Here is a 24,310-nt window from a genome sequence, read left to right on the forward strand (position 1 = left end):
ACCCTCTACATTAACTCTCTCGCTTAAGTGCCAATACTGCACAGTCAGATATAGTAGCCATTGGTTAAACGTGGCTACTTAATATAAAGGAAAAGTAAAACTCTAGTTCAATTGCACTAGCCACATTTCAGGTGCTTAATAGCCACGTATGGCTAGTGGCTACCTTATTGGATAGCGCAGACATAGAACATCCTCATCATCACAGAAAGTTTCACTGGACACCCCTCTCTAGTCTGGAACTTTTGTTAACCGCATTTTATAAATGAAACAATTGCAGGTCAGAGAGATCACGCCCAAGGTCACACAGCTAGAACTGGGATCCAAACCAGTCCTTGGTCACTAGAGACAAACAGCAGAGTAGGTGGGTCGGCCTATCCTCAGATCCAGGGAAGCTGCCATCTTTCTTTTTTTCTTCAGTATTTTTTATTTGGCTTGGTCGGGTCTTAGTTGTGATGTGCAGGTTCTTTGTTGCGGCACGCGGGCTCTCTAGTTATGGCTCTCGGGCCCTAAAGCACGCGGGCTTAGTTGTCTCGTAGCATGTGGGATCTTAGTTCCCCCGACCAGGGATCGAACCCGCATCCCCTGCATTGGAAGGCAGATTCTTAACCACTGGACCACCAGCGAAGTCCCAAGCTGCCATCATTTTGTTTCAGAAGACACATGCTGTGAATATATACTGGTCCCACTGTGCTTAACCACTTAAGGACTGTGTGTGTACAGTGTGTATCTCTGTTTATTACACACCAGAGGCAGCCTGTATTCTAATCTGAAAATCTGCATCACAAACACTTCCTCCATCTTTATCTCTATTCACAAGGGAAGTTTTGCTCATTAGCATAATGAATGGCAGAAAAGTTTTATTGGTGAAATCGGGGCTTGTTAATTAGGCTGATAAAGGTTGGAAAAATGGGCTCCCAGGGGTGGAGTTAACAGTATTCAATTATGTGGATTGGTTAAAATATCTGAGACTCACTAGCTCCCCGATCTTGTATGAACTTGTGGGAAAAACAGAGCTGAAATCCCAAGCTGGTCCTGTGTGAACGTGGAGGATTCAGCTTGCCTGATATACATCGTAAGGTCCACAGGCTTTAGGATAGTCAAGTTTGTTTGTTTGTTTTGGTTTTGTTTTAATGCAGCCTCGAGGGCTGCAACACTATCATGGCCAGAATTCATGGAACTTACAGATGTAAATTCTCTTGCGCTAATAAATCAAGTTTAATGTCTGCAGGGCAGAATTTGATCCAAGAGCTTTTTGGCAACCAGACGTTGGAGGCGGGGGTCAGTCAGGTTTCCAGGAATGACTTTGTGGTACCAGGAGAACCCGAGTTGCGTCAGATATGCTCCACGTGAGAGAAACAAGGCTTACCTGGGTCTGCTGGCCTCCAAAAACTGTGTGGTCTGAACCTCCACTTTACAACCTGCAGCCCCTGTGCCTGGACCTGGCCCAGGCCAGGGGGCTGCCTCCCACCAAACTATCTGCACCCCCTTCAAGTTCTATCTGCTTGGGAAGGGTCAGGGACAGAGCCCGCTCATTTTCCCCACCCCTCCCCAGACAGATAGCAAGAGAGACACACACCTTGAGAAACAGGATGGGAAAGGAAGCCACATCAGCCAGGAAGATCGGTGAAAGCCTCGGTTTAATTGGAGACAAGATCGAAGGATTGAGTATCGATCAGCAGACCAACTGACTGATCATCAAAGTGGACAACACTCGAGCAGCTCAAGGGGGTGCTGACTCCTCCCCCGCCGCCCCCCGGGGTCCCTGTCCCCAGTTGCCAATCACTCCTGGCCCTGGGGCCGGGGGAGGTGCAGGCTCTGCGCAGTCCTCCCTCACCCCCTCTGATGACATGACTCGCCGTTCAACAACAGCGCTGAGTCCACACTTCCGGGGTCTATGGTACAGTTTGTATAATACAGCAGGAATGGAGGCTCCCATCGGGAGACCCCCAACCCCTCCTTCCCCTGAGTCAGTGGGGGAAGGGCAAGTTTATTTTCCCTTTTTGCCTCTGTAGAATAATTTACAAACCAACCTTACAGTATGTACAAAAAAAAAAAAAAAAAAGAAAGAAAGAAAGAAAGAAAAGAAACAAAGAAGGAAAACCAAAAAAAAAAAAAAAAAAAAAAAGGCCCACTCCGGTGGCCGGCTGGGACTGAAACTACTTTCGCTACAAAAATGAACCCTGTACAGCATCATGGGGGTGGGAGCGGGTGGTACTCCCCACAGGGAAGGACAGACAGATGGAAGGCTGGGGGGAGCTGGGGGCTACAGTACCGTGTGCTCCGAACTGGAGGGGAGAGAAATGAGAGAGAGAGGCCGGTCCTGCCCAGCTGCAGAGCCAGGCTGAGGGGCAGAGCGGAAGGGGAAGAGGGGGTCTTTCTTTCCAAACAGCCCCCCATGGCTTGGAGAAAAATGGCCTTGCATCTGTCTGTCGTATTGCTTGGGGGAAGAGCTGGGGGTAGAGGGGGAGGCTTGGCAAGGTGCGGGCAAAGGAGAGATGACCTTGGTTGCCAGGGTGGGAAGGGCTGCCCAGAAAGGGGACGTGGGTGTACACCGTTATTGCTTCCTCCTAGGGCAAAGAGTCGGGGAGGGGGGGCAGGAGGATGCTGGGGAGGGGGCTGTGCCCACGATGGGGGCTCCAGGCCTGGCCCTACTCCACCCAAGGTGCAGGTGGGAGCCACTGCAACCCCCCCTCCTATGGCCGTGGGAATCATTAAGGCAGAAACAAGAGGAGAAGCAGCTGGAAGGAGGGGTGCGGCTCCAAGCCATCCTCCGCCCCCGCAAACGGAGAAAATTCAAACGGAAACCAGACTGGAAGGGGAAAGGGGTGGCCGGTGCAGGGGGTAGGTGGATCACACCCTCCTCAAACCTCAGACCCCAGGTAGGTGGTGTGAATGTCCCTCCAACACCCTACCCCTGCCTCCTAAAATACCCCCATCTCCCCCCTGCCCATCCCCCAAGTCAGTATTGCCAGGTTTGTGCAAAATGAGGCTGAAGACTTCTGGGGGGGAGGGCAGAGAGCTCATGGGGCGCCCCCTCCCTGCCCCCAGAGGCCCTGCCCAGAATGGCTATTCCTGGCTGGGTTCTAGAGACCCTCCCAAATTCAGAAGAAAAGTCTGGAGGGAGACCCTACACCAGGTGAAGAGCCCGAAGAGGCCGGAAGACTGAGCCTGGAACCTGGGGCAGGGGGGAAGCGGGGGTGGATCAGAGGAGGGGGTTGGAGCTGGCTGAGAGGAGCTGGGAACAGGAGCATCTACAGTTGCTGTGTTTCATCCTGGGCTTTTTTGGTTTTTTTTTGTTTTTTTTTTCTAAAAATGTAACAATTAAAATTCCAAAAATAAAATCCCTTCCGGGACCTCAGCCCCTTGTCCCCCAGCCCCCACCTCCAAAAAGAGGCCCCATGGGAGGGGGTGGGGGGAAAGGGGAAAAAAAGAAAAGAGAAAAAACCCCACTTTTCTGTTTTCTTTTTTCTCAGGAGGCCCAAGAGTCTTTGAGGCAGTGGAGGAGGTGGGGGGGTGATGGTGGTGGCGGGACGCAGGGAGGCCAACGGGGTGTAGAGGCTGAGGCTCAGGTAGGGCCTCCAGCTGACCCCCACCCTCCAGGAGCTGGGAGTGTGGATGGATCCTCGCCCGATGTTCCTGTGCAGGCGCAGCACGCCCTTTTGGCAGCCTGATCCTCTTTTTGGGCCCCCACCTCGGCCGCCGTGGAGGGGAGGCCCAGAAGGCCCGGGTCCTCCTCTGGAGGGGGCGGGGTCCTCAAGACAGGCAGAGGGAGGCTCTCAGGAGACAGGGCAGGGGGGCTGCTGCAGCCTACAGATGCATCTGGGGGCGTGGACGCGTCCTGACCCTTAGCCACACTATCTGCTGGGTCTGCTTGCTGTGTCAAGTACATTTCCTCTACCTCCACCTCCGTAGACTGGTCCTGGCCATCGACCTCCAACGGTTCCTCAGCTGGGAACACATCCTGGGCGGTGGACAATTCCTGCATTTCAGTTGCACCTGGGGCAATGGACACCTCCTCCTCTTCTTCCTCCTCCAGCGTCAGCTCAAACTGGAACTTATCCGGTGGAGGGGGGTGGCCTGGTCCCCCGGGCTCCTCCTCGGGTGGTGGCGATGGGCTCTGCCGAATGGCGCTGTAGTACCAGTCCCGGTTGTCCTCCAAAGTGTCCAGGATCTCTTGGGCATCTGGGTGAACCAAGTCGGCCCACGTCTCCCACAGCGGGTGTACAATGTAGTCGATGAAACCCACCTGAGGGAGGGAGAAGGAAGAATAAACCAGGGATCTGCTGGTGCAGATGGCACCGCATGCTGCGGGATCTAATAAAAAAATTTTTTTAAGTCTTATTGAATTTGTTACAATATTGCCTCTGTTCTATGTCTTGGTTCCTTGGCCACGAGGCATGTGGGATCCTAGCTCCCCGACCAGGGGTTGAACCCACACCAACCCCCGCATTGGAAGGTGAAGACCCAACCACTGGGCCACCACGGAAGTCCCAAAGATCCCGCATGCTGCGTGGTGTGGCAAAAAAAAAAAAAAAAAAAAAGATGTTGATACCCTTGGACCCAGCAATCTTGCTTCTCCAGAGCCACCCTGGAAAAACTCTTGCACAAGTAAGAAAAAAAGAAAAAAAATACGTATGCAAACAAAAACTGGAAACACCTCCATATATACATCAGTTGGGAATTAGTTTATATTTTTTAAGTTCTTATTATTTTTTTTGGCCACACCATGCGGCATGTGGGATCTTAGTTCCCTGACATTCCAGGGAGGAATGGTTGGAGCTTCAACAGCATCTGTGACCACAAGAGACATCTCTGAGGAGAGAAGTCCCAAGCTTCGCATGACAGAAGAGAAACACTGAAAGTTCTGGGGTGCCTGCCAACTATGTGGAGCCACAGAGAGCCAAATTTCCTTTCTCCAGACTTTCCTTACATAAGAGAAAACAAACAAACAAACCAATAAAGCTTTATCCTGTTTGAGGCACTGAGAATTCCTAATAAACACTTATATGTCCACCAACAGAGCAATCACTACACGAACCATTATCCATCTGTCTCTGTGGGAATACCATACAGTAGTGAAAAAGGGTAAGCTTAATCTATGTGTAATAATGTGGACAGATCTCCAAGCCATTTTTGGAAAGAAAAGGCAAGCTGTATAAAACTAGGTATATATTGGGATTCCCTGGCGGTCCAGTGGTTAGGACTCCGCACTTTCACTGCCAAGGGCCCAGGTTCAATCCCTGGTTGGGGAACTAAGATCCTGCAAGCCATGCAGTGCCACCCCCCCCAAAAAAAGGTATATATTGATACAGTTTATATATATATATATATATATATATTTTTTTTTTTTCGGTACGCGGGCCTCTCACTCTTGTGGCCTCTCCTGTTGCGGAGCACAGGCTCCAGACGCACAGCCTCAGCGGCCATGGCTCACGGGCCTAGCCGCTCCACGGCATGTGGGATCTTCCCGGACCAGGGCACGAACCCGTGTCCCCTGCATCGGCAGGCAGACTCTCAACCACTGCTCCAACAGGGAAGCCCCAGTTTATATTTTTTTAAAAAGCTAAACCCACAAACTATTGCTATTAAGTTGCTTGTGAATATAAATACATAATAAAACAAGCAAAACTGGTTTTCATCAGGGGTTTGGGGCTATGTGCATGCCCTGGGAACATTTGGAAGTGTTTGGAGACATTTTTGGTTGTTACCGCAGGAAGGGGAGGGTGTTCCTTGCATCTAGTGAGTGGAGGCCAGGGATGCTGCTCAACACCCTACAATGCACAGGATGGTCCCACCACAAAGAATGATCCAGCGCCAAATGCCAACAGTGTTGAGGATGCATAACCCTGGATGGGAAGGGCATACACACCGAACTGGGAAGAGGAGGTCTCACCAGGGAGGAGGCTGGAAGCAGGGAGAGTGAGAAACTCTCATATTCACACTTCAGTGTTGTCTTTTACAAGACTGTGTTTCTGTCCCTCTCGTTAAATTAAAAAGGCACGTGATGAAGACGAGTCATTTAACTTCATTTCAAAATCCACCAAGGGACTTCCCTGGTGGTCCAGTGGTTAAGACTCCACACTTCCACTGCTGGGGGGCACGGGTTCAATCCCTGGTCAGGGAACTAAGATCCCACATGCCACGTGGCGTGGCCAAACAACAACAACAACAACAACAAACTCCACCAAAACTCAGGCACAAAATGAGTGGCCAGGTTATAGGGAAACCGAGAGGCTGAAAGGACATGAAGTCTGTAACTAAGGGCCAGGTAAGTGTTATTACTGATGTTATGGCAGTTGCTACAAATGAGTTACAACTATCTGGGTGCAAATCTACAACTTATGAGTCCAGAGGCTCAGTTCAATTGTTTTGTGGAGGAGAAAGTGTTGCCTATTTCCCATCAGGATAGAGAAGGAAAAAACAGACAAAGACAAACTTGACACTGTGTACAGGCGGGTTAGGACCTCTTGGGCCTTTGGAGTTCCAGGCCGGTGTGGGGTGAGGAGGCCCGCCCTGCTCTCTTCCAGTGGTGCCGAGACTGTACCTGAGACTTCTCCACCGAGGCCGTGTGCTTGTCGCACATGGGGCTGATCTCCATGCCACGCTCGCGTTCACGGTCGCCCTGCTGGAAGAACTCGGCCATGATGCGGTCGGTCCACTGGCGGTACAGCTCCAGCGGCTTGGTGGGGTTGCTGAGATCTGCACAGTGCACCATGTTCCGTAGGACCTGCATGGGGTGGGGGACCTTCAGAGGCCGTGTCCCCGTCCTAGTCTGAGGCCTCAGGCTTCCTTACTTCCCCTTTGGAAGGAGAGTAGGGGAGAATGGGTAGCGGGGAGATGGAGAAAGGTAGAAGAGGTGAGGGAAGAGGGTCGATGAGTCGGGGAGAGAAGGGGAGATGAGATGAGGCTGATGAGCAAAGGGCAGAGGGAGGGAAGGGAAAAGAGGCGGTGGGGAGACAGGGGTGTGGGGGACACGGAAACGGGTTGATGAGGAAAGGCAAGAGGGAACTGGAGGAGATAGGGGGAGATGGGATGGAGAGGTGGGAGTTGGAAAGGGTTAGATGGAAGAGAAAAACAGACAGGAAGATGGGCAACCTGGGAGCTGGAGCAGAGGGAGGGGCAGCAACCCAGACCTAAGGGGGGAGGGGAGGGTCCAATCTCTCTATACGGTGTGGGGAAGGGGGCACCTGGATGCGGTCGGCATAGTTATCCAGCAAGAGGACCCCCGAGCTGGTCACTTTCTTGGTCTCCACCATGGTCTTCAGGTCAGCCAGGAGGGTCATGTGTTTGGACATGTCCGTGGCCAGCACCTGTGGGCAAGAAGTCACAGGGGCCATCGAAGCCTGGCCGCCCGCTGTACTGAGCTGGGCAGGGCCTCTGAAGTTTTCACTCCACACAATCAGCCGCCATGACCCACTCCCAAAGGACACCTCCCCCACTAGGGGCCTTTCTGTCCCAGACTCAGAGCTGGCCCTCCCCAATGCCCCCTTGCTCCAAAGGTGACCTTTCCCGCTCTGTCCCCGCCCCTCGCCCCGCCCACCATGTCGATGACCATCTTGCGCAGGCTTTGCCGCTGGCGCTTGCTGAGGTTCTGGAAAATGTCACAGTTGTCTTCCTGAAGCAGCTTGAAGCCCACGGCCAGGTGGTGATTCTCCAGCACCGACTCGTCATTGTACATGAGCGCCAGTTCAGAATCTGTAGCCCAGGCAGGGTTGGGCAGTCAGGGGAGGGGAGGACCCACCTAGGGCGCCCCCTGCTGGGAGGGGCACCGCAGGCCCCGCCTCCAGCCCAGCAGGCCCTGCCCCCGTGGCGGGCCACTCACTGGTGTTGATGAGGAACTGGTTGGAGACCCCAGGGTGGTCCACATCATGGATGGAAGCTGCGAAGAGGGCGGCGAGAATCTCCAGGTCCGTGAATACGGCCTGGGGGCAGAGGGAGATGGGTTAGAAAGATGGGGAGTCAGAGAGACAGGATAAGAGAGAGACGGGGAGTCAAGAAAGATGGAGAGGGCTTCCCTGGTGGCGCAGTAGTTAAGAATCCATCTGCCATTGCAGGAGACACAGGTTCGATCCCTGGTCCGGGAAGATCCCACATGCTGTGGAGCAACTAAGCCCTTGCGCCACAACTACTGAGCCTGTGCTCTAGAGCCCACGAGCCACAACTACGGAAGCCCGCACGCCTAGAGCCCATGCTCCACAACAAGAGAAGCCACCGCAGTGAGAAGCCTGCACACTGCAACGAAGGGTAGCCCCCGCTCGCCGTAACTAGAGAAAGCCCGCACGCAGCAAAGAAGACCCAACGCAGCCAAAAATAAATAAATAAATTTATATATAAAAAAAAGAAAGATGGGGAGTCAGGAGAGAGAGGAATGGGGTCAGAGAGAGATGGATGTCAGAGACTCAGGGTCAGAGAGATAAACGGAAGATTGGAGATGGATAGTGTGGGGGGCAGCTGGGGAGACATGGGGGCCAGGCGATGCTCACATCCAGTGCAGGTGTGGCCAGCAGCACGTGGGTGGACTGCAGCACGTCAGCCGCGTGCAGGCTGTTGTGGTAGGCCACATCGGGGTGGTAGTGGTCCTCCAGGGTCAGCATGTATGTCACCATCGTGTCCACCGGGATGCGGAACTTCTTCAGCAGGTCCCGCTCCTGAAGGCAAGAGTAGGGGGCGGTGACCCCCACACCAGCCCTCTGCTCCCCACCCTGCCCCCTCCCTTGCATCCAGCCCCACTCAGCCCGCCCTACCTGGAATATCGTGTACATGATGCAGCTGAGGGAACGGCCCCCCGCATAATCCGACACGCAAAAGATGTTCAGGCCCCACTTGTTCAGATTTTCCAATTCCTGGTGGAGATGGAGGCCAGAGGTCAGGAGCCCCCAAAGGTCCAGGGCCCTCCAGACTCTTTTCTAGGAGTTCAGAACCCTGGTCTGAATAGTGGCACCATTATCGTTCACCCAGTAGGTGGCATGCTCAGCAGTATAGAATTTACTGCCCGGGTCCTACTGGGCCAGAAAATAACAAAGCAACCCCAGAGTCTACTGAGTGTGTATTATCCACCAAGCACTGCACTAAGTGCTTGATTTCACTTGGCAGGTGACGGAACCAAAACTCAGAGCAGGGACATGACTTAGCCGAGACCTTGCATCTCACAAGTGGCAAAGCTAGGATGTGAACCCAGCATGGCTGACCCCAAAGCACAGCTCAGCCTCAGTTAAACTGCTCATGAGCACTGAGAGGAAAGGAACATGGGCTAATTTTCCATGTCTCCCCAGAATTCAGAACAGCACCAGCACATAGTAGGTGCTCAATAAACACTGCATGACTGAATATAGCCCTGGCCAGTACTGGCACGCAGAGGGTTACAATAAATGTCAGCTGAGGGAGCCACTGAGCTTGCATCAAGTCCACTGTACAAATCACTGTGGGAGCCCCTTGGCTTAAGATTTCATGGAGAAGCCAGGAGGCGAATCCACGTCTGGTCTGTAGTGGATGCTGTTTGGGTTCTGCCCAGATTCCCTTCACTGGTCAATGCACCCATCACCCAGCTGCTGGGGCTGTTGTTTACAAAGACTCACAGCTGCCCATTGTCAAAAATCTGCTCTTTCCCCACAGGAGCTCTGTGGAGGGGGTGATGCCATCCACCCTGGGGACAGCCCCCAGCCAATGACTGTCACAAGGGTATAAAATGCCAGCACACTTGCCTCAAGGTGGGCTCAACTCAGTGCTGTTGTTCATACTCCAGAGCCCCCTGTGGACACCAGCTGAGACCACTCCCTCTCTCCTGAGAGTCTCATAAAGCAGGTACACCCGAATCCTTATCTCAGGCTGATCCAAAGCCCAGTCCTTCTTTGGGCCCCAGGAGAACCCTGCCCCTCTCCAGCCCAGCCCCCACTGAGGCCCCACCCACTTGGGCCAGGAGTTCCTCTTGATCGGTCTTCACCCCAAAGCGGGGGATGCTGGAATCGTTCAGGCTGCTGCTATGCATCAGCTTCTTCACCCCGGTGATCTGAGACATGGGCTGGAACTGTGGACCAGGGGGCGGAGGCTGCTGGGAAGGTCTCTGCCGTGGCACTTGCTGTTTTTCTCGATCCTTCATTGCGGGTGATGGGATCTCCACTTCATTCTGCTTGTCTGCAGAAGATAGAGGAGAAGCCAGCATGAGAACCTCACAGAGGCTCCCTCATCTGGCTCTCAGACACCCCCACCAAGCCCTCAAGCCCTGGGAAGTCTCACCCAGGAGGGCAGACCTATTCTGGGTGTCATGCTGTTGGTTACTTATGGACTGGAAACCAGAGAGGAGGTAGGAACTCTTCTGGGAGGTGGTGGGCTGGAGTGGGGACCCTGGGGCCAGCCCGGAGCTATAGGGTAGCCCCAGTCCAATCACAAAGTTTGGCATGGGGGTGGCATGGGAAGTCAGGAAGCAGCGTGGGGATGCTAGAGAGAGCCACTGCCTGCCTCGGATAGGCAGGGAACCTTCTCCAGCAGGCAGGGAAGACACCCCCATGGTGACCCAGAGAGCGGGTGGAGGTGGACAGCGCTGGGAGGCGGGAGGGAAGGGTGGTCTCTGGCTCCATGGATCCCCACCCCCACCCCCTGGACACCAGGCTTTCTGGGGGCCAGCCCCAGAAGCCCCTTTCCTGAGCTCTTTATGGTTTCCAGAGCCTAGCCAGGGCCACCCATAGTGACCTGGGGACCGCCAGTCAATGACAGGGCCTAAGAGGGCTCATTTGCATGCCGTGCTCTTATTGGCTGGATCTCAGGCACAACACACCCCCATTGGCGGGAGTGTTTGAAACTCTGAAACCTTCTTTCCAGCTTGGTGGGGGGGTACCCTGAATTCGGGGACCTTTGGTGATAAATTCTCAGCTAGGTCTCTTGGGTTCAGGATGAGGTTAGGATGAGTTGGAGATCCCCATGAGCTTGAGGGTTCCAGTGAATTTGGGGTATTCTACTGTCTTCAGGGTTCCACTGAGTTAGGAAATTCTCCTAAGTTTGGGGGATCATTTACAGGTTCTTAAGCGGGAGAATCCTATTAAATTTGGGTATCTAAAGTTTGGGGGGTCTACTGAATTTGGGGGGTCATACCAAGTTTGGGGATTCTACTGAATTTGGGAGACTTTTCAGCTTGGTGGAAAGGTGTAGGGGTCTTTTATGGGCTCTTAAGGGCAGGGTTTCCCTTGAGTTTGAGAACCCTACTGAGTTCGGGCATCTCTCTTGAGTTTGAGGGTTCTTCTGAATTTGGGGGGGCCGAAATCCAAGTTTGGAGATCCTAGTGAATTTTGGGAGACTTTTCAGCCTGGAGGCATTTTAAAGTTTAGGAATTCTATTTGAGTTTGGGAGTTTCTTGGGGTCTTGGTTAAGAGTTCCAATGGGGTTCCCCTGAGTTTGGAGGAGCTTTGCAGCTTGGAGAGATTTTTAAATGTGGGTGTTCTATAGAAGTTGGGGTCCCACTAAATTTGGAGGCATCGCGATATAGTAGCTCTTGAGTGTGGTGACTTTGACCTTTGGGGAGTTGAGTCAGGGTTCCCCGGGCAAATGTGGGCAACAGGACCCAGGGTCTGCGGTGGCCCCCTGCAGTCCAGTTATGCAATGCCTCCCCCCACGCACCCACCCACACACAAGTGCCACCCTTCACTCACCTAGGAATGTGGTGGAGATGTACTCAGAGACCTGGTTTCCTGACCTGCTCATCTCTGACAGGTGTGTGAGTTCACGGTTTAGCATCCTCTTGAACTAAGGTGAAGGAGGCAAGAAGGAAGGAATGATGGGGTCATGGCAGGCGTGGGTGGGGGGGTGAGGCCAGGCCCTCTCAAGAAACTTCTGAAGAACCCGTGAGTCCCTCTCACTTCTCTGCTCAGCCAACAGAGTCCTCAGCAGGTTGCTAGGGGGGAGGGGTCAGTCCTTCCTCTCCTCCCAGCTCTGGATGGGGGTCCCCAGGCTTGGGGAGTCAGGACTCAGCATACCCCTCCCTGTCTGAGGAAGCTGGGCTCCTCTCACCATACTCCCTCCTTCTCCCCCCAAGGAGGAGCCAGAGGGGGCACCTGTGGAAGGGAGGGGCTCCTACCTAACAGGGAGCCAATGGGGTGTCAGGAGAATCCTGTCACCATGGTGATGGGAGTCTCCTTAGCAACTCCCCCTCCAACCAGCTGCTGAGCTGGGGAAAGGGGGGGCAGCCGGCGGGCCCTTTAACCCCTGCCTTCCCAGAGCTACCCCTGGCCCAGGTCGTCCCAGACAGGGACCCCACTCCCTGGGGTCCCCGCCCCCAGCCTGGTTTGGAAGGAGGGAATGTAGTCCTGAAGTTCTGGGTGGAGAGGTTTGACCGGGGCAGGGAGAATAGTGAGCTGAGGAAACCCTAGTCCAGTCACCCAGGGGAGGGGGTTCCCATCATAGCCCCCTCTCCCCCAACCTCAGAGTGGTGAACAGATGCACAGATGGACGGAGTATACCCAGAACCAGGCTGGTCCCCCCATAGCACTTCACACAAGCATCTGCTGTGACATTGTACATGAGGAGAAAGGGCATCGGCTCCCCGCCCCCAAGCTCCACCAAAGCACCCCCAAAGCAGGAGCAGACTCTGTCCAGAGAGGCAAGAGGGACACTTGGCAGGAAGGGTGAGCCCGCATGGCCCACATCAGGACGAACGCTCCCTCCTCCCACTGCTGCCAGAGGCCTGGGCACACATAGAGAGTCACACACACACACACACACACACACAAGATGGACCCACAAAGTCACACAACCGCACACAGAGTCACAGACTCCCATATTACACAGTTCTACACAGCCCCAGACACACAAACCAAGGAGCATACACAATAAGGCAGTCACTGACACTCGGGGTCATATGCCCCAGAAAAATCACACCGCTTTGGGCTCATAAACATGGCCCCAAACACAACACCACAATCAGAGCCATGTGATTTCAGCCAGGGCCACCCCCTGGTCCCTGACCCAGGCAAACAAGCATATAGTCAGGCAGCCCCCCACCACTGCAGACACACACGTGTGTGCACTGACAGTCACACCCAGAGAAAGACCCACACCCCCAGCCACCCGCCATCCACGCCAAGCCCTGGGCCACACACAGAGACCCAGTCACAAGGCTTCACGTCCAGGCCGCACACGTGCACAGCTGCACATACAAGCCTAGACCGGGGGCTGGAGGGTCTGAGGTGGAAGGACCAGAGCCGGGTCTCCTGCCCATCCTCCACCCCAAGTTCCCCTACCTGGTCCCACCAGCCCACCAGCCATGGCTTGGAGCAGGTCTCGCAGAAGAAATCCACCAAGGGCATCTTGGAGTCTTAGCCCTGCTCAGGGCTGCCGCACACAGAGGCTGGGCTTGGGGAGTTCCGGGATTAGCAGCTACTGTGCGGGGGGCGGGGGGGCAGGGTGCTGGGCAGGTGGGCAGTGGAAGGGGGAGCCGCGGAGGGGCCCGGGCCGGCCCAGCAGGGCTGGGGGCTCCCTTCCCCTCCGCGCTCCCGGCAGCAGACCTGGTTACATGGTCCGCCAGCCCCTGGCCCAGATGGGCACTCCCACGGGGGTGGCTGGAGGCGGCCAGGGACCCCTGCCCATGGGCGGGGCACGGTAAGGGTCCCAGGAGGAGGCTTCGGAGGCTCTGGGCTCCGTGTGTTCGCCTGTGTGTGTGCGTGTGCGTGCTCACTGCAGCACTGGCAGGCTGCACTCGATGTCAGGTGGTGCTGGAGGTGGGGGGGGCGTTAAAGGGGCATTGGAGCCCACGGGCCTCAGGCAGGACCCAGCTGGGGCTGCTGGGGAGAGGCAGGGAGGCACACACACCCTGGAGAGGACGTGCCCCCTCCGTGGACACACCCAGAGACAGACACACACCCACATGCTCCACACACAGACACACCCACACTCAGACACACCTTCCACACCGATACAACCAGACACTTGACACACTCATGCACTTGAATACACTCCAACACCCAAATGCTCTCCGTCCTTTGCTGACCACACACACACACACACACACACACACACACACACACAGAGTCACACCTCTGTTGTTCAACACATTTATAGGTATATAGTTGACCTCACAGAAATACAAACGCCTTCAGACACACCCCTTCCAAGAACGCAGACTCACACTCAGATGTGGAGACACACACTAAGGGCTAAACACCTAGATACAGACACACTCAACACACCCACAGACACACTTGTAAACAAACACAAATACCCATGTGTCCTTAGACACATATGTGCCCTGACAAATCCATAAGGGGATACTCACACTCATACCCACAGATACACACGCACACACCCCATCGCAGAAATACACCCACAGACCTACATTCAGAGACAGTCACATTCTCGGATGCTCAACACACCCTCAGGGACACAAGCGCCCTCAGACTCACATGTTTCCAGACAAACCTCCACCCATGGGTGTATGCACCCCCCAACACAGACATCTCTACCTGCACATTCATTTCCTGAGAGGCATCCTCCCACAAGGGCTGCTACCATGCTGCACAACCCCAGGAAGTGTCATTCACATTGCCTGCTTTCTGAATGGTGTCCCCTGGAGTTGTGCAGTGCACAGTCTGCACAGCTGTACATGGAAGCCTTGCACCCTCTCCCGCAGCCCTGCAAGCGCGCACACATACGCACACGCACACACACACAGAGTTACAAACACATGGAGATATACACTCAGATTCACATCTGGACCAACTCACACCTCTAGACATACACACCCCTCTGCCACAGCCCCCCACACTTACAGCCCCGCGCAATCAGCTGTGCACACCCATACACACTCCATAGATACACACGTGCATGCCACTCCTGCCGGATCCTATTGGAACACACCTTCCCATGCTGCAAATGTGTAGCCAACAAATCAACAGCCACATAGACCCATAGCCACAGATACACATTCATAAACCATACAAACATACAACCCACCCCCCAGGAGAGATGGTCGCCTACGGACACACACACTCACAAACACGCACACACATACACACCAGGGCCCCCCAGCCCTGGGAGAAGTCAGAATCTATAGATGCTACCAAGTCCGCCCAGGGATTGGCCCCACCCCATAGGCTCCAGCCACAGGCTGACCACGCCCACCAGCCACGCCCCACAGTTAACCCCACCCCAGCAGGCGGCCCCACCCGACAGGCCTTGCACACCTTGTGGGATGCCATCTCGCTGACAGAGCGGTAGGTCTGCATGGTCTCCAGCTGCTCCAGACACCAGTCGAGTTCCTCCAGCGTCTCCCGGGCCAACTGCTGACACGTCTCTTCTGGAGAAAGGGCAGCCGGGGCAGTGACTGAGGAGGTCCACATGCAGACCCCCAGAGGTGATGGGGGCCCACCAGGTGAGTAGGGTGCAGGGAGAGGGGGGTGAGGCAGGCTCCCCGGGTGAGGGACCCCCCACTGGGGCAGCAAGAGGGGTCTTTCCCATCCCCCGGGGCTTAGTTACCTGATAGCGTGGCCTTGCAGACGGGGGTTGGGCCACCCAGCGGGGACCGCCTGAAAAGAAATGGGGCTCCAACAACAGCCTGGTCTTCCCCCATCTCTGCTTCCCCCTGTCCATGAAGAGTGCTGATTTTCCTTTTTCTGAGCCCTCTCTGTGTCCCAGGCATGCTGCCATGTACTCTGCCCACAGCCTCTCACATAGCCCCACAAGAACCCATTTTACAGATGAGGAAACTGATGCTCCAGGAGGTGAACTGGCTTCCTCAAGACTACACGGCTGGTAGGGTTAGGTCCTGTGTCTCCAGTCCCTGCTTTCCTGACCACCCCTCCCCCCAGCTCCTTGAACTTGAGGATGGCTCTGCCCCCGACTCCCAGAGGGACCAGCAGCTCTCAGCCACACCCCTGCCCCCAAATAATAAGAACTACTTCTATTTAGTGAGCACTTACTATGTGCTGGGCAATATTCAAGCACTTTCTATATATCACCTTCTGAACTCCTCATAGCAGCTCTCTAATGGAGACACTATTAAATTCCCATATTATGGAGGGGAAACAGAGGCACCAGAGGATGCTATTTGCCCAGCAAGTTGGCATCAGGGCCAGGAGTGGCCCAGAGGCTGGGGTGGCTGGCCACCTAAGAACTCTGTCCAGACCCCTCCGTCTTTACTTATAAAAGTTTCTGCGTCTTAGGCATTCAAATCACAATGATTTACTGGCTCAGAGGGAGCTGTCACTTGAAAAGAGGCTCAGAGAGGTCAAGTGCCTGCCTGAGGTCACACAGCAGCACGGAGAGTTGAACCCAGGTGTGCTGAGCCTCATGATCATGGGGCATTGGGGCCCAGCCTCCACTTACTTGTTGCTGGGAATGGGCACATTGGTCAGGAGGGAGAAGTTGCTGCGAATGCTCCGGAGACTGGCCAGCACCTGAGTTGGGGAGCCACAGTGAGGAAAGTGGTCCACCCAGAGGGGCAGCGGGGGCTGGGCCCCTGTCCCCAAGTGTGGGGTAAGGTTAGAGCCCCTCCCTCCTTAGGGGAGGGGGTCTTACCTGGGCGAACGGTGTCACGATGAGGTCCTCTGCATGCCTACAAGGACAGGGCCAGATCAGGGGTCCTCACAGTGGGACCCCCAAGGGCCCGGGGTGGAGAGGGGCTGGGGTGCAGGGAAGCAAGTCTCTGGGGGGGGTCACTCTGGGGGGAGCTGGGCCTGGGGAGGCTTGTGGGCAAGAAGGGGGCTCTGTGGGTTGGTGGGGTGAGGACACTTACACCTCACAAGGGTGGCCACACTGTGGGGGGCCGGGCAGGGAGAAGGGCTCAGGGGTGTGGGTGGGGTGGGGGGTGGGTGGGCGGAGAGACAAAAGGAGGGCGATGAACACACCATAGGGGCTGGGCTTGGGGAGACCAGTGGCGGAGAGGGGGCGGAGGGCCGGAAGGAGCTGTGGGGAGGTGAGATGGATGCCTCGATGGGTAGGGGCAGGGCTGGAGGACTGGGTGAGAGGGAAGGGGGCTGAAGAGGTTAGGAATGCTCTCACCTCCACAGGTGGTCATGATAAGGGGGACTGGCTTTGGGAAGCCTGGAGTTGGGGGAGGAAGAGGGGGTCAGCCAAGATGGACACACTGGAAGGAAGTGGTGGCCAGGAGGGGCTCCCTTCTTTTGGGGAGACGGGATGAGGTGGGCCAGGTCCCCAAAAACCAAGGGGTAGGAGTGGGCTTGGGCAGGTTGGGTAGGCGGGGACTATATGGACTTGAGTCCGGGCTGGGCCTGAGGGAGGGGTTCAGCGTGGCTGGGCAGGGGGCAGAGATAGGGTGGGCGCTCATACGCCACCGGGTGGACATGCTACAGAGGGGCTGAGCCCTCGACAGGGGATACGGGTGCTGTTTACTTTTCACTAGGGGTGTGCAGGTGGACGGGGACTTGGGCAGTGTCCCCCTCCTTGCTGGGAAGGGCAGCTTGTGCCGGGGCCAGGCCTGGAAGAGCTGGCAGGTAGGGACCGGGGGTGCTCACGCCTCGCTGGTGACCGACGAGTTCCGGGACATGGTCTTGGGTGACATGTCATAGTCGCTGTCTGAGCGGTAAAGAAAGGATTCTCGGCGCTGGCTGGTGGCCGCCCCAGCGTGTAGCACGAGTCCCGGGCTCGCCTGCGAGTCCAGGGGGCTGCGGCCTGGCGATGGCGTTGGCCCATTCTCCGCCTCCAAGCTGCAAGGGGCGGGCAGGAAGAGGGGTCAGGGGGTGCTGAGATGGCATTGTGGGGGGTGGGTCAAGAGGAATAAGGGGACCAAGGAAATTCCTGGCAGGGAGACAGGTACCCCAAAAGAGATGGGAGACAGGAAATGACAGAGATCAGTGACTGAGCGCCTTTGTGGGCCAGGTCCTGTTGCAGGAGCTGGAGACACAGCAGGGACCAAGACAGACCATGAGCTGCCCTCACAGAGATGACACGGGGAGGGCTAGACTATCAAAAGGTTAACCTAGCAGCAATGCACACCCCAAAAGTCGTGGGGTCTTCCTTGGCTCTGTTTTTTCCTTTGCACTTCAAATCAACCAAATTTGTTCAGAATCTGTCCGCTTTGCACCCCTGCCTCGGCCAGCCCCACCCTATCACTTGCCTGGACCAGTACATTCGCCTCTGCCCTGGTCCCCAGCTCCTGTCTTTGCCCCTCAGTCTGCTCTCCTACAGCGGCCAGAGGGAGCCTGTGAACACCTGAGTCAGGTCACATCGCTCCTCTTCTCAGAACCTTCTGTGGCTCCCAGCTCACTCAAAGCAAAAGCCGAAGTCCTCGCTGTGCCCACAGACCCTGCCCCACGACCTCCCAGTCTACCCCTCACGTACTCTGCTCCAGCCATAATGGCTGCCTTACTGTTCCTTAACATTCCAGATACATTCCTGCATCAGGGCCTTTGCAACATCCCTTGCCCAGATCTCCACTGGCTCCTCCTTCACTTCCTTCAGGCCCCTTCTCAAATGTTGCCTCCTCAGGAAGGCCTCTCCTGACCAACCCATCTAAAATGTCAACCCCTGCCCTTATATTTCACATTTCCCTTCCTTAAAATAAATACTACTTACCTGACACATTCTATATTTTACTCTTCACTATTTGCCTTCCCTTCTAGAACTAAGCTCTGCAGGGCAAGGACTTTTGTCTGCTTTGTTCACTACTGTATACTTTAGGCCAAGAACATGGCCTGGCACGCACTGGATGCCCAATAGATGTCTATCAATGTATGAGTGAATGAATGAATATACGGACTGCCATGCAGAGAATTAAAATGAGGTGGGTAGGGCTTCCCTGGTGGCGCAGTGGTTGAGAGTCCGCCTGCCGATGCAGGGGACACAGGTTCGTGCCCCGGTCCGGGAAGATCCCACATGCCATGGAGCGGCTGGGCCCGTGAGCCATGGCCGCTAAGCCTGCGCGTCCGGATCCTGTGCTCCACAACGGGAGAGGCCGCAACAGAGAGAGGCCCGTGTACCACAAAAAAAAAAAAAAAAAAAAAAATGAGGTGGGTGACTGGAGAGGGGATTTTAGCTGATATGGTTGAGACAGGCCTCTCTGAGGAAGTGATATCTCCAGGATATCTTTCAGGAGCAGGTCCTGAAAGATGAGAAGGTGTAGGCCACAGGTCAGGAGGTAGGAGAAAGTACTCCAGGGTGAGGAAACAGCAAGTGCAAAGGCCCGCTGGAAGGATTTGGTTTTTGTTGGAGGACCAAAAAGGAAACTGGTGTGGCCGGAGCAGAAATACAGACAGATGACATAGAGACAGGACACAGCCTGGTGGCACTGGCAAGACAGACCCTCAGGATGAGTCAGGGAAAAGCTGGCTGTGCCACTTCCCGGCTGTGTAACTTGAGGGAAAGATGGAATTTCAGTTTCCTCATCTACAAAATGGGGACAACCACCATCTGCCTCAGGTCATCCAGGTGACCAGTGTTAATACAGGCAAAACGCTCAGAATGGTGCCTAATAAAGAGCTCAGAAAACATTGGCAACTATTAAGTCTATCAGCCCCATATATGTCACTTGGGGAGTGAACTCAGCAAGGCAATCAGTATGAAGATTTGAGGATGAGAGTGGGGAGCTGTGTGCCTGTGACATGCTGTGTGACTTCAAGAAGGTCACTGACTTCTCTGGTCTGTTACTCTTAAAGTGAGGGGGTTAGTAGACTGGTCAGCCGACTTCAGGCAATGCTCTGGTGGGTACCAGGGGGTAGGGGGAAGAAATAGAACCCTCCCTCCCTTTCTGGTCCTACTACTGAATGTCAGCCTAAGATTTTATTTGAATGTTCCCTCTGCCAAGAAATAAATCTGAAATCTCCTAGGCCAGGACAGTGATATCAACTTCCGTACATTGAGCCTTTTTTCCGGGCCAGTCCTGGGGTGAGGGAATGGGGAATGACTTCATTGCCTCCATTTTACAGATGAAGAAACTAGGGTTCAGAGAGGAGAATGACTGGCTCTGCGTCACACAGTAAGGTCATGGTGGGGTCAGAATTCAACCAAAGTCTTGTGATTCCTCAGACCAAAATGTTAACTGCTGCCCTCTGCTGACTTGACCCCCATCAGAGCACATTCCTCCCATTAGAGCAAATGTTTCCAGGGGTCAGGTGGCCAACATAAAAAGCAGAGTGGAGCTGGGGACCCTGACCAACCAGATGTTCCAATTTTAGTAAAGAAACGAGAAATTGGGCCTCCCTGGTGGCGCAGTGGTTGAGAGTCCGCCTGCCGATGCAGGGGATACGGGTTCGTGCCCCGGTCTGGGAAGATCCCATATGCCGCGGAGCGGCTGGGCCCGTGAGCCATGGCCGCTGGGCCTGCGCATCCGGAGCCTGTGCTCCGCAACGGGAGAGGCCACAACAGTGAGAGGCCCGCATACCGCAAAAAGAAAAAAAAAAAAAAAAAAAAAAGAAACGAGAAATTTTAAATAGTCAAAAATTCCAACTTCTTTTAAAAGCAAACTTCAAAAAACGTTTTAAAAACATTGAAAACTGCTCTGCAAAAGACACTGTCAAGAGAATAAAAAGACAAGCTATAGACTGGGAGAAAATATCTGACAAAGGACTTGTAGCCAGCGTACATGATGAACTCTGAAAACTCAATAATAAGAAGACAAATAACTCAGTGAAAAAATGAGCAAAAGTATGGTCAGTTCACTAAAGAAGATATACAGATGGCAAATCAGCACAGGAAACATCATTCCTCCTTAGGGAAATGCAAATTAAAACCATGAACTATCACTTCACACCTACTAGGATGCTAAACAAACAAAAACTGACAACGATATCAAGTGGTGATAAGGATTCAGAGCAACTGGAACTCCCATTCATTGCTGATGGGAATGCAAAGTGGTACAGCCACTCTGGAAGACAGTTGGTCAGTTTCTTATGAAATTAAACACACGCTTATTTTACAAGCCAACAAATCCACTCCTATATATTTACCCAAGATAAAGAAAAACATACTTCTACTCAAAAACCTGCTGACTGATGTTTATAGCAGTTCTGTTCATAGTCACCAAAAACTACAAACAACCAAATCAAGTGTGCGTCAACTGGTGAATGGATAAACTGTAGCAGATCCATGCCATGGAATACTATTCAGCAATTTCAAAAACACAAACATGAACTACAGATCTTCCTTGACTTATGACAGGGTTATGTCCTGATAAATCCACCATAAATTGAAAATATCGATAGCTGAAAACGCATTTAATACACCTAAACTACCTACATCACAGAGTAGCCTAGCCTATCTGAAACGTGCTCAGAACACTTACATTAGCCTACAGTTGGGCAAAATAATCTAACACAAAGCGTATTTTATAATAAAGTGCCGAATATCTCATGTAATTTATGGAGTACTGTACTGAAACTGAAAAACCGAGTGGTTGTATGGGTCTAGAACGGTTGTAAGTGTATCAATTGTTTACCCTCATGATTGAGTGGCTGGCTGGGAGCTGCAGCTTGCTGCCGCTGCCCAGGATCACAAGAGAGAATCAGACCACATGTTACTAACCCAGGAAAATATCAAAATTTGAGGTACGGTTTCTACTGAATCCGTATTGCTTTCACATCATTATGAAGTTGAAAAATCATAAGTTGAACTATCATAAGTCGGGGACCATAAGTACTGTGAAAGAATAAATATATATATTTGGTCTCAGCCTTGGTTTCCTGGCACACAGTTCCTAAAACCCTGGAAATCTCCACAGTAATAGGTATCTTTTTTTTTTTTTTTTTTTTTTTTTTGCTGTACGCGGGCCTCTCACTGCTGTGGCCTCTCCCGTTGCGGAGCACAGGCTCCGGACACACAGGCTCCGCGGCCATGGCTCGCGGGCCCAGCCGCTCCACGGCATGTGGGATCTTCCGGGATCGGGGCACGAACCCGTGTCCCCTGCATCGGCAGGCGGACTCTCAACCACCGCGCCACCAGGGAAGCCCTAGGTATCTTTTTGTAAGCTAACGAGATGACTGACTGCTAGGGACTCCTGGACAGCCTCCGGATGGGGGCTGGTTGCCAGGAGAGCCAACCATGTGATTAGAGAGGCTGGACCAGTTCAGGGACCAGGACTGGAGGTTGAGTTAATCACCAGTGGAATGGCCAATGGTTTAGTCAATCGTGACTACATAATGAAGCCACCATCAAAATCCCTGAATGACCCGGTTTGGAGAGCTGCTGGGTTGCTGAACATATCAAGGTGCTGGGAAGGTGGCGCACCTGGGGAAGCTCCAAGTCCCTCCCCCAATTCCTTTTTCTATGTATCGCTTCCATCTGGCTGTTCCTGAGTTGTATCTTTTAAAATAAACCAGGAGGGGAATACAAAAAATGAATTTTAAAAAAATTAAAAAAAAAAAAAAACAAACAACGCAGCAATCTAGTAAGTAAACTGGTTTCCTGAGTTCTGTGAACCGTTCTAACAAATTATCAAACCAGAGGAGGGGGTTGTAGGTACCTCTGATTTATAGCTGGTCGCCCAAAAGCACAGGTGACACACAGGTGGGGGAGGTCTTGTGGGACTGAGCCTTTAACCTGTGGGATCTGCACGAACTCCAGTTAGTGTCAGAATTGAATTAAACTGTAGTTCACCCAGTTAATGTCCATAGAGTATTGGAGAATGGGTTGGTGTGGGGAAAAAACCAAACACATTTTGTGTCAGAAGTTTTCTGCAAAAGTAGAAAGAAACAGTTTCCTTTTTAACTACTCAAACACAAAATAATTTGGATGACTCTCAAATGAATTTTGCTAAGAGAAAGAAGCCAGTGGTGGGGATTACATGTGTCAAAATTCATACAACTAATAAATGAATTTAGCCAAGTTGCAGGATATAAAATCAACACACAAAAGTCAGTTGCTTTTCTATGCCCTTAACAATGAACAAACCAAAAAGGATATTAAGAAAACAATTCCACTTACCATAGCATCAGAATGATTAAGATACTTAGGAATAAACTTAACCAAGGAGGCAAAACCTCTGTATACTGAAAACTACAAAATGTTGCTGAAAGAAATTAAAAACACGAATAAATGGAAAGACATACCATATTCATGGACTGGAAGACTTAATAATGTCAAGATGTCCATACTACCCAAAGCAATCTACAGATTCAATGCCATCCCTATCAAAATCCCAACAATGGGGCTTCCCTGGTGGCGCAGTGGTTGAGAGTCTGCCTGCCGATGCAGGGGATACGGGTTCGTGCCCCGGTCTGGGAAGATCCCACATGCCGTGGAGCGGCTGGGCCCGTGAGCCATGGCCGCTGAACTTGCGCGTCTGGAGCATGTGCTCTGCAACGGGAGAGGCCACAACAGTGAGAGGCCCACGTACCGCAAAAAAAAAAAAAAAAAAGGTACACATCAAAATCCCAACAATGTTCAGGACTTCCCGGGTGATGCAGTGGTTAGGAATCCACCTGCCAATGCAGGGGACACAGGTTCGATCTCTGGTCCGGGAAGATCCCACATGCCGCAGAGCAACTAAGGCCATGTGCCACAACTACTGAGCCTGAGCGCCACAACTACTGAAGCCCATCCACCTAGAGCCCGTGCTCCACAACGAGAAGCCACCGCAATAAGAAGCCCGCATACCACAATGAAGAGTAGTCCCCACTCGCTGCAACTAAAGAAAGCCCGCATACAGCAACGAAGACCCAATGCAGCCAAAAAATAAATAAATAAATGAAAAAAATAATTAAAAAACCCAACAATGTTCCTTGTAGGAAAAAAAAATCCATCCTAGCATTCATATGGAATCTCAAGGAAGCTGAAGAGCCAAAACAACCTTGGAAAAGAAGAACAAAGTTGGGGGACTCACACTTCCTGGTTTCAAAACTTATTACAAAGCACAGTAATCAAAACAGTGTGGTACTGTATAAGACAGATGTATAGTCCAATGGAATAGAATAGAGAGCCCAGAAATAAACCCGCACATACATGGGGGTCAAATGATTTTCAACAAGGGAGCCAAAACCATTCAATGGAGAAAGGACAGTCTTTTCAACAAATGGTGCTGGGAAAACTGGTTATCCACTTACAAAAGAATGAAGTTGGAACCTTACCTTACGCCATATACAAAAATTAACCCCAACTAGATCAAAGACCTAAGCATAAGGGCTAAAACTATAAAACTCTTAGAAGCTTCATGACATTGGATTTGGCAGTGATTTCTTGGATATGACATCAAAAGTACAGGCAACATAAGAATAAATTGGAGTTCATCAAAGTTAAAAACCTTTGTGCATCAAAAGACACTACTCAGGGGCTTCCCTAGCGATGCAGTGGTTAAGAATCTGCCTGCCAATGCAGGGGACACGGGTTAGAGCCCTGGTCTGGGAAGATCCCACATGCCTCGGAGCAACTAAGCCCGTGCGCC

The 24,310-nt window shown here is 52.9% G+C and overlaps 1 protein-coding gene across 4 annotated transcripts in view; it reads right to left on the minus strand.

The window, feature by feature from the left end:
* Positions 1-1,619: 1,619 nt before the first annotated feature.
* The window catches only part of PDE4A (phosphodiesterase 4A), a 48,742-nt gene continuing 26,051 nt past the window's right edge, over positions 1,620-24,310 (minus strand). For all 4 annotated transcript variants that reach the window (XM_060094161.1, XM_060094160.1, XM_060094162.1 and 1 more), the window contains 14 exons: positions 17,454-17,645; positions 16,498-16,534; positions 16,306-16,376; positions 15,457-15,506; positions 15,165-15,277; positions 11,640-11,733; positions 9,908-10,131; positions 8,745-8,843; positions 8,484-8,648; positions 7,823-7,922; positions 7,541-7,695; positions 7,188-7,310; positions 6,545-6,727; positions 1,620-4,246 (listed from right to left, as the gene is read on the minus strand). In XM_060094161.1, coding sequence (XP_059950144.1) covers positions 3,566-4,246; positions 6,545-6,727; positions 7,188-7,310; positions 7,541-7,695; positions 7,823-7,922; positions 8,484-8,648; positions 8,745-8,843; positions 9,908-10,131; positions 11,640-11,733; positions 15,165-15,277; positions 15,457-15,506; positions 16,306-16,376; positions 16,498-16,534; positions 17,454-17,645 — 2,287 coding nt within the window. In that variant the 3' untranslated portion in view covers positions 1,620-3,565. The remainder of the gene's footprint in view (positions 4,247-6,544; positions 6,728-7,187; positions 7,311-7,540; positions 7,696-7,822; positions 7,923-8,483; positions 8,649-8,744; positions 8,844-9,907; positions 10,132-11,639; positions 11,734-15,164; positions 15,278-15,456; positions 15,507-16,305; positions 16,377-16,497; positions 16,535-17,453; positions 17,646-24,310) is intronic.

Source organism: Mesoplodon densirostris, chromosome 3 (genome assembly GCF_025265405.1).
Source record: "Mesoplodon densirostris isolate mMesDen1 chromosome 3, mMesDen1 primary haplotype, whole genome shotgun sequence".
NCBI lineage: Eukaryota > Metazoa > Chordata > Mammalia > Artiodactyla > Ziphiidae > Mesoplodon > Mesoplodon densirostris.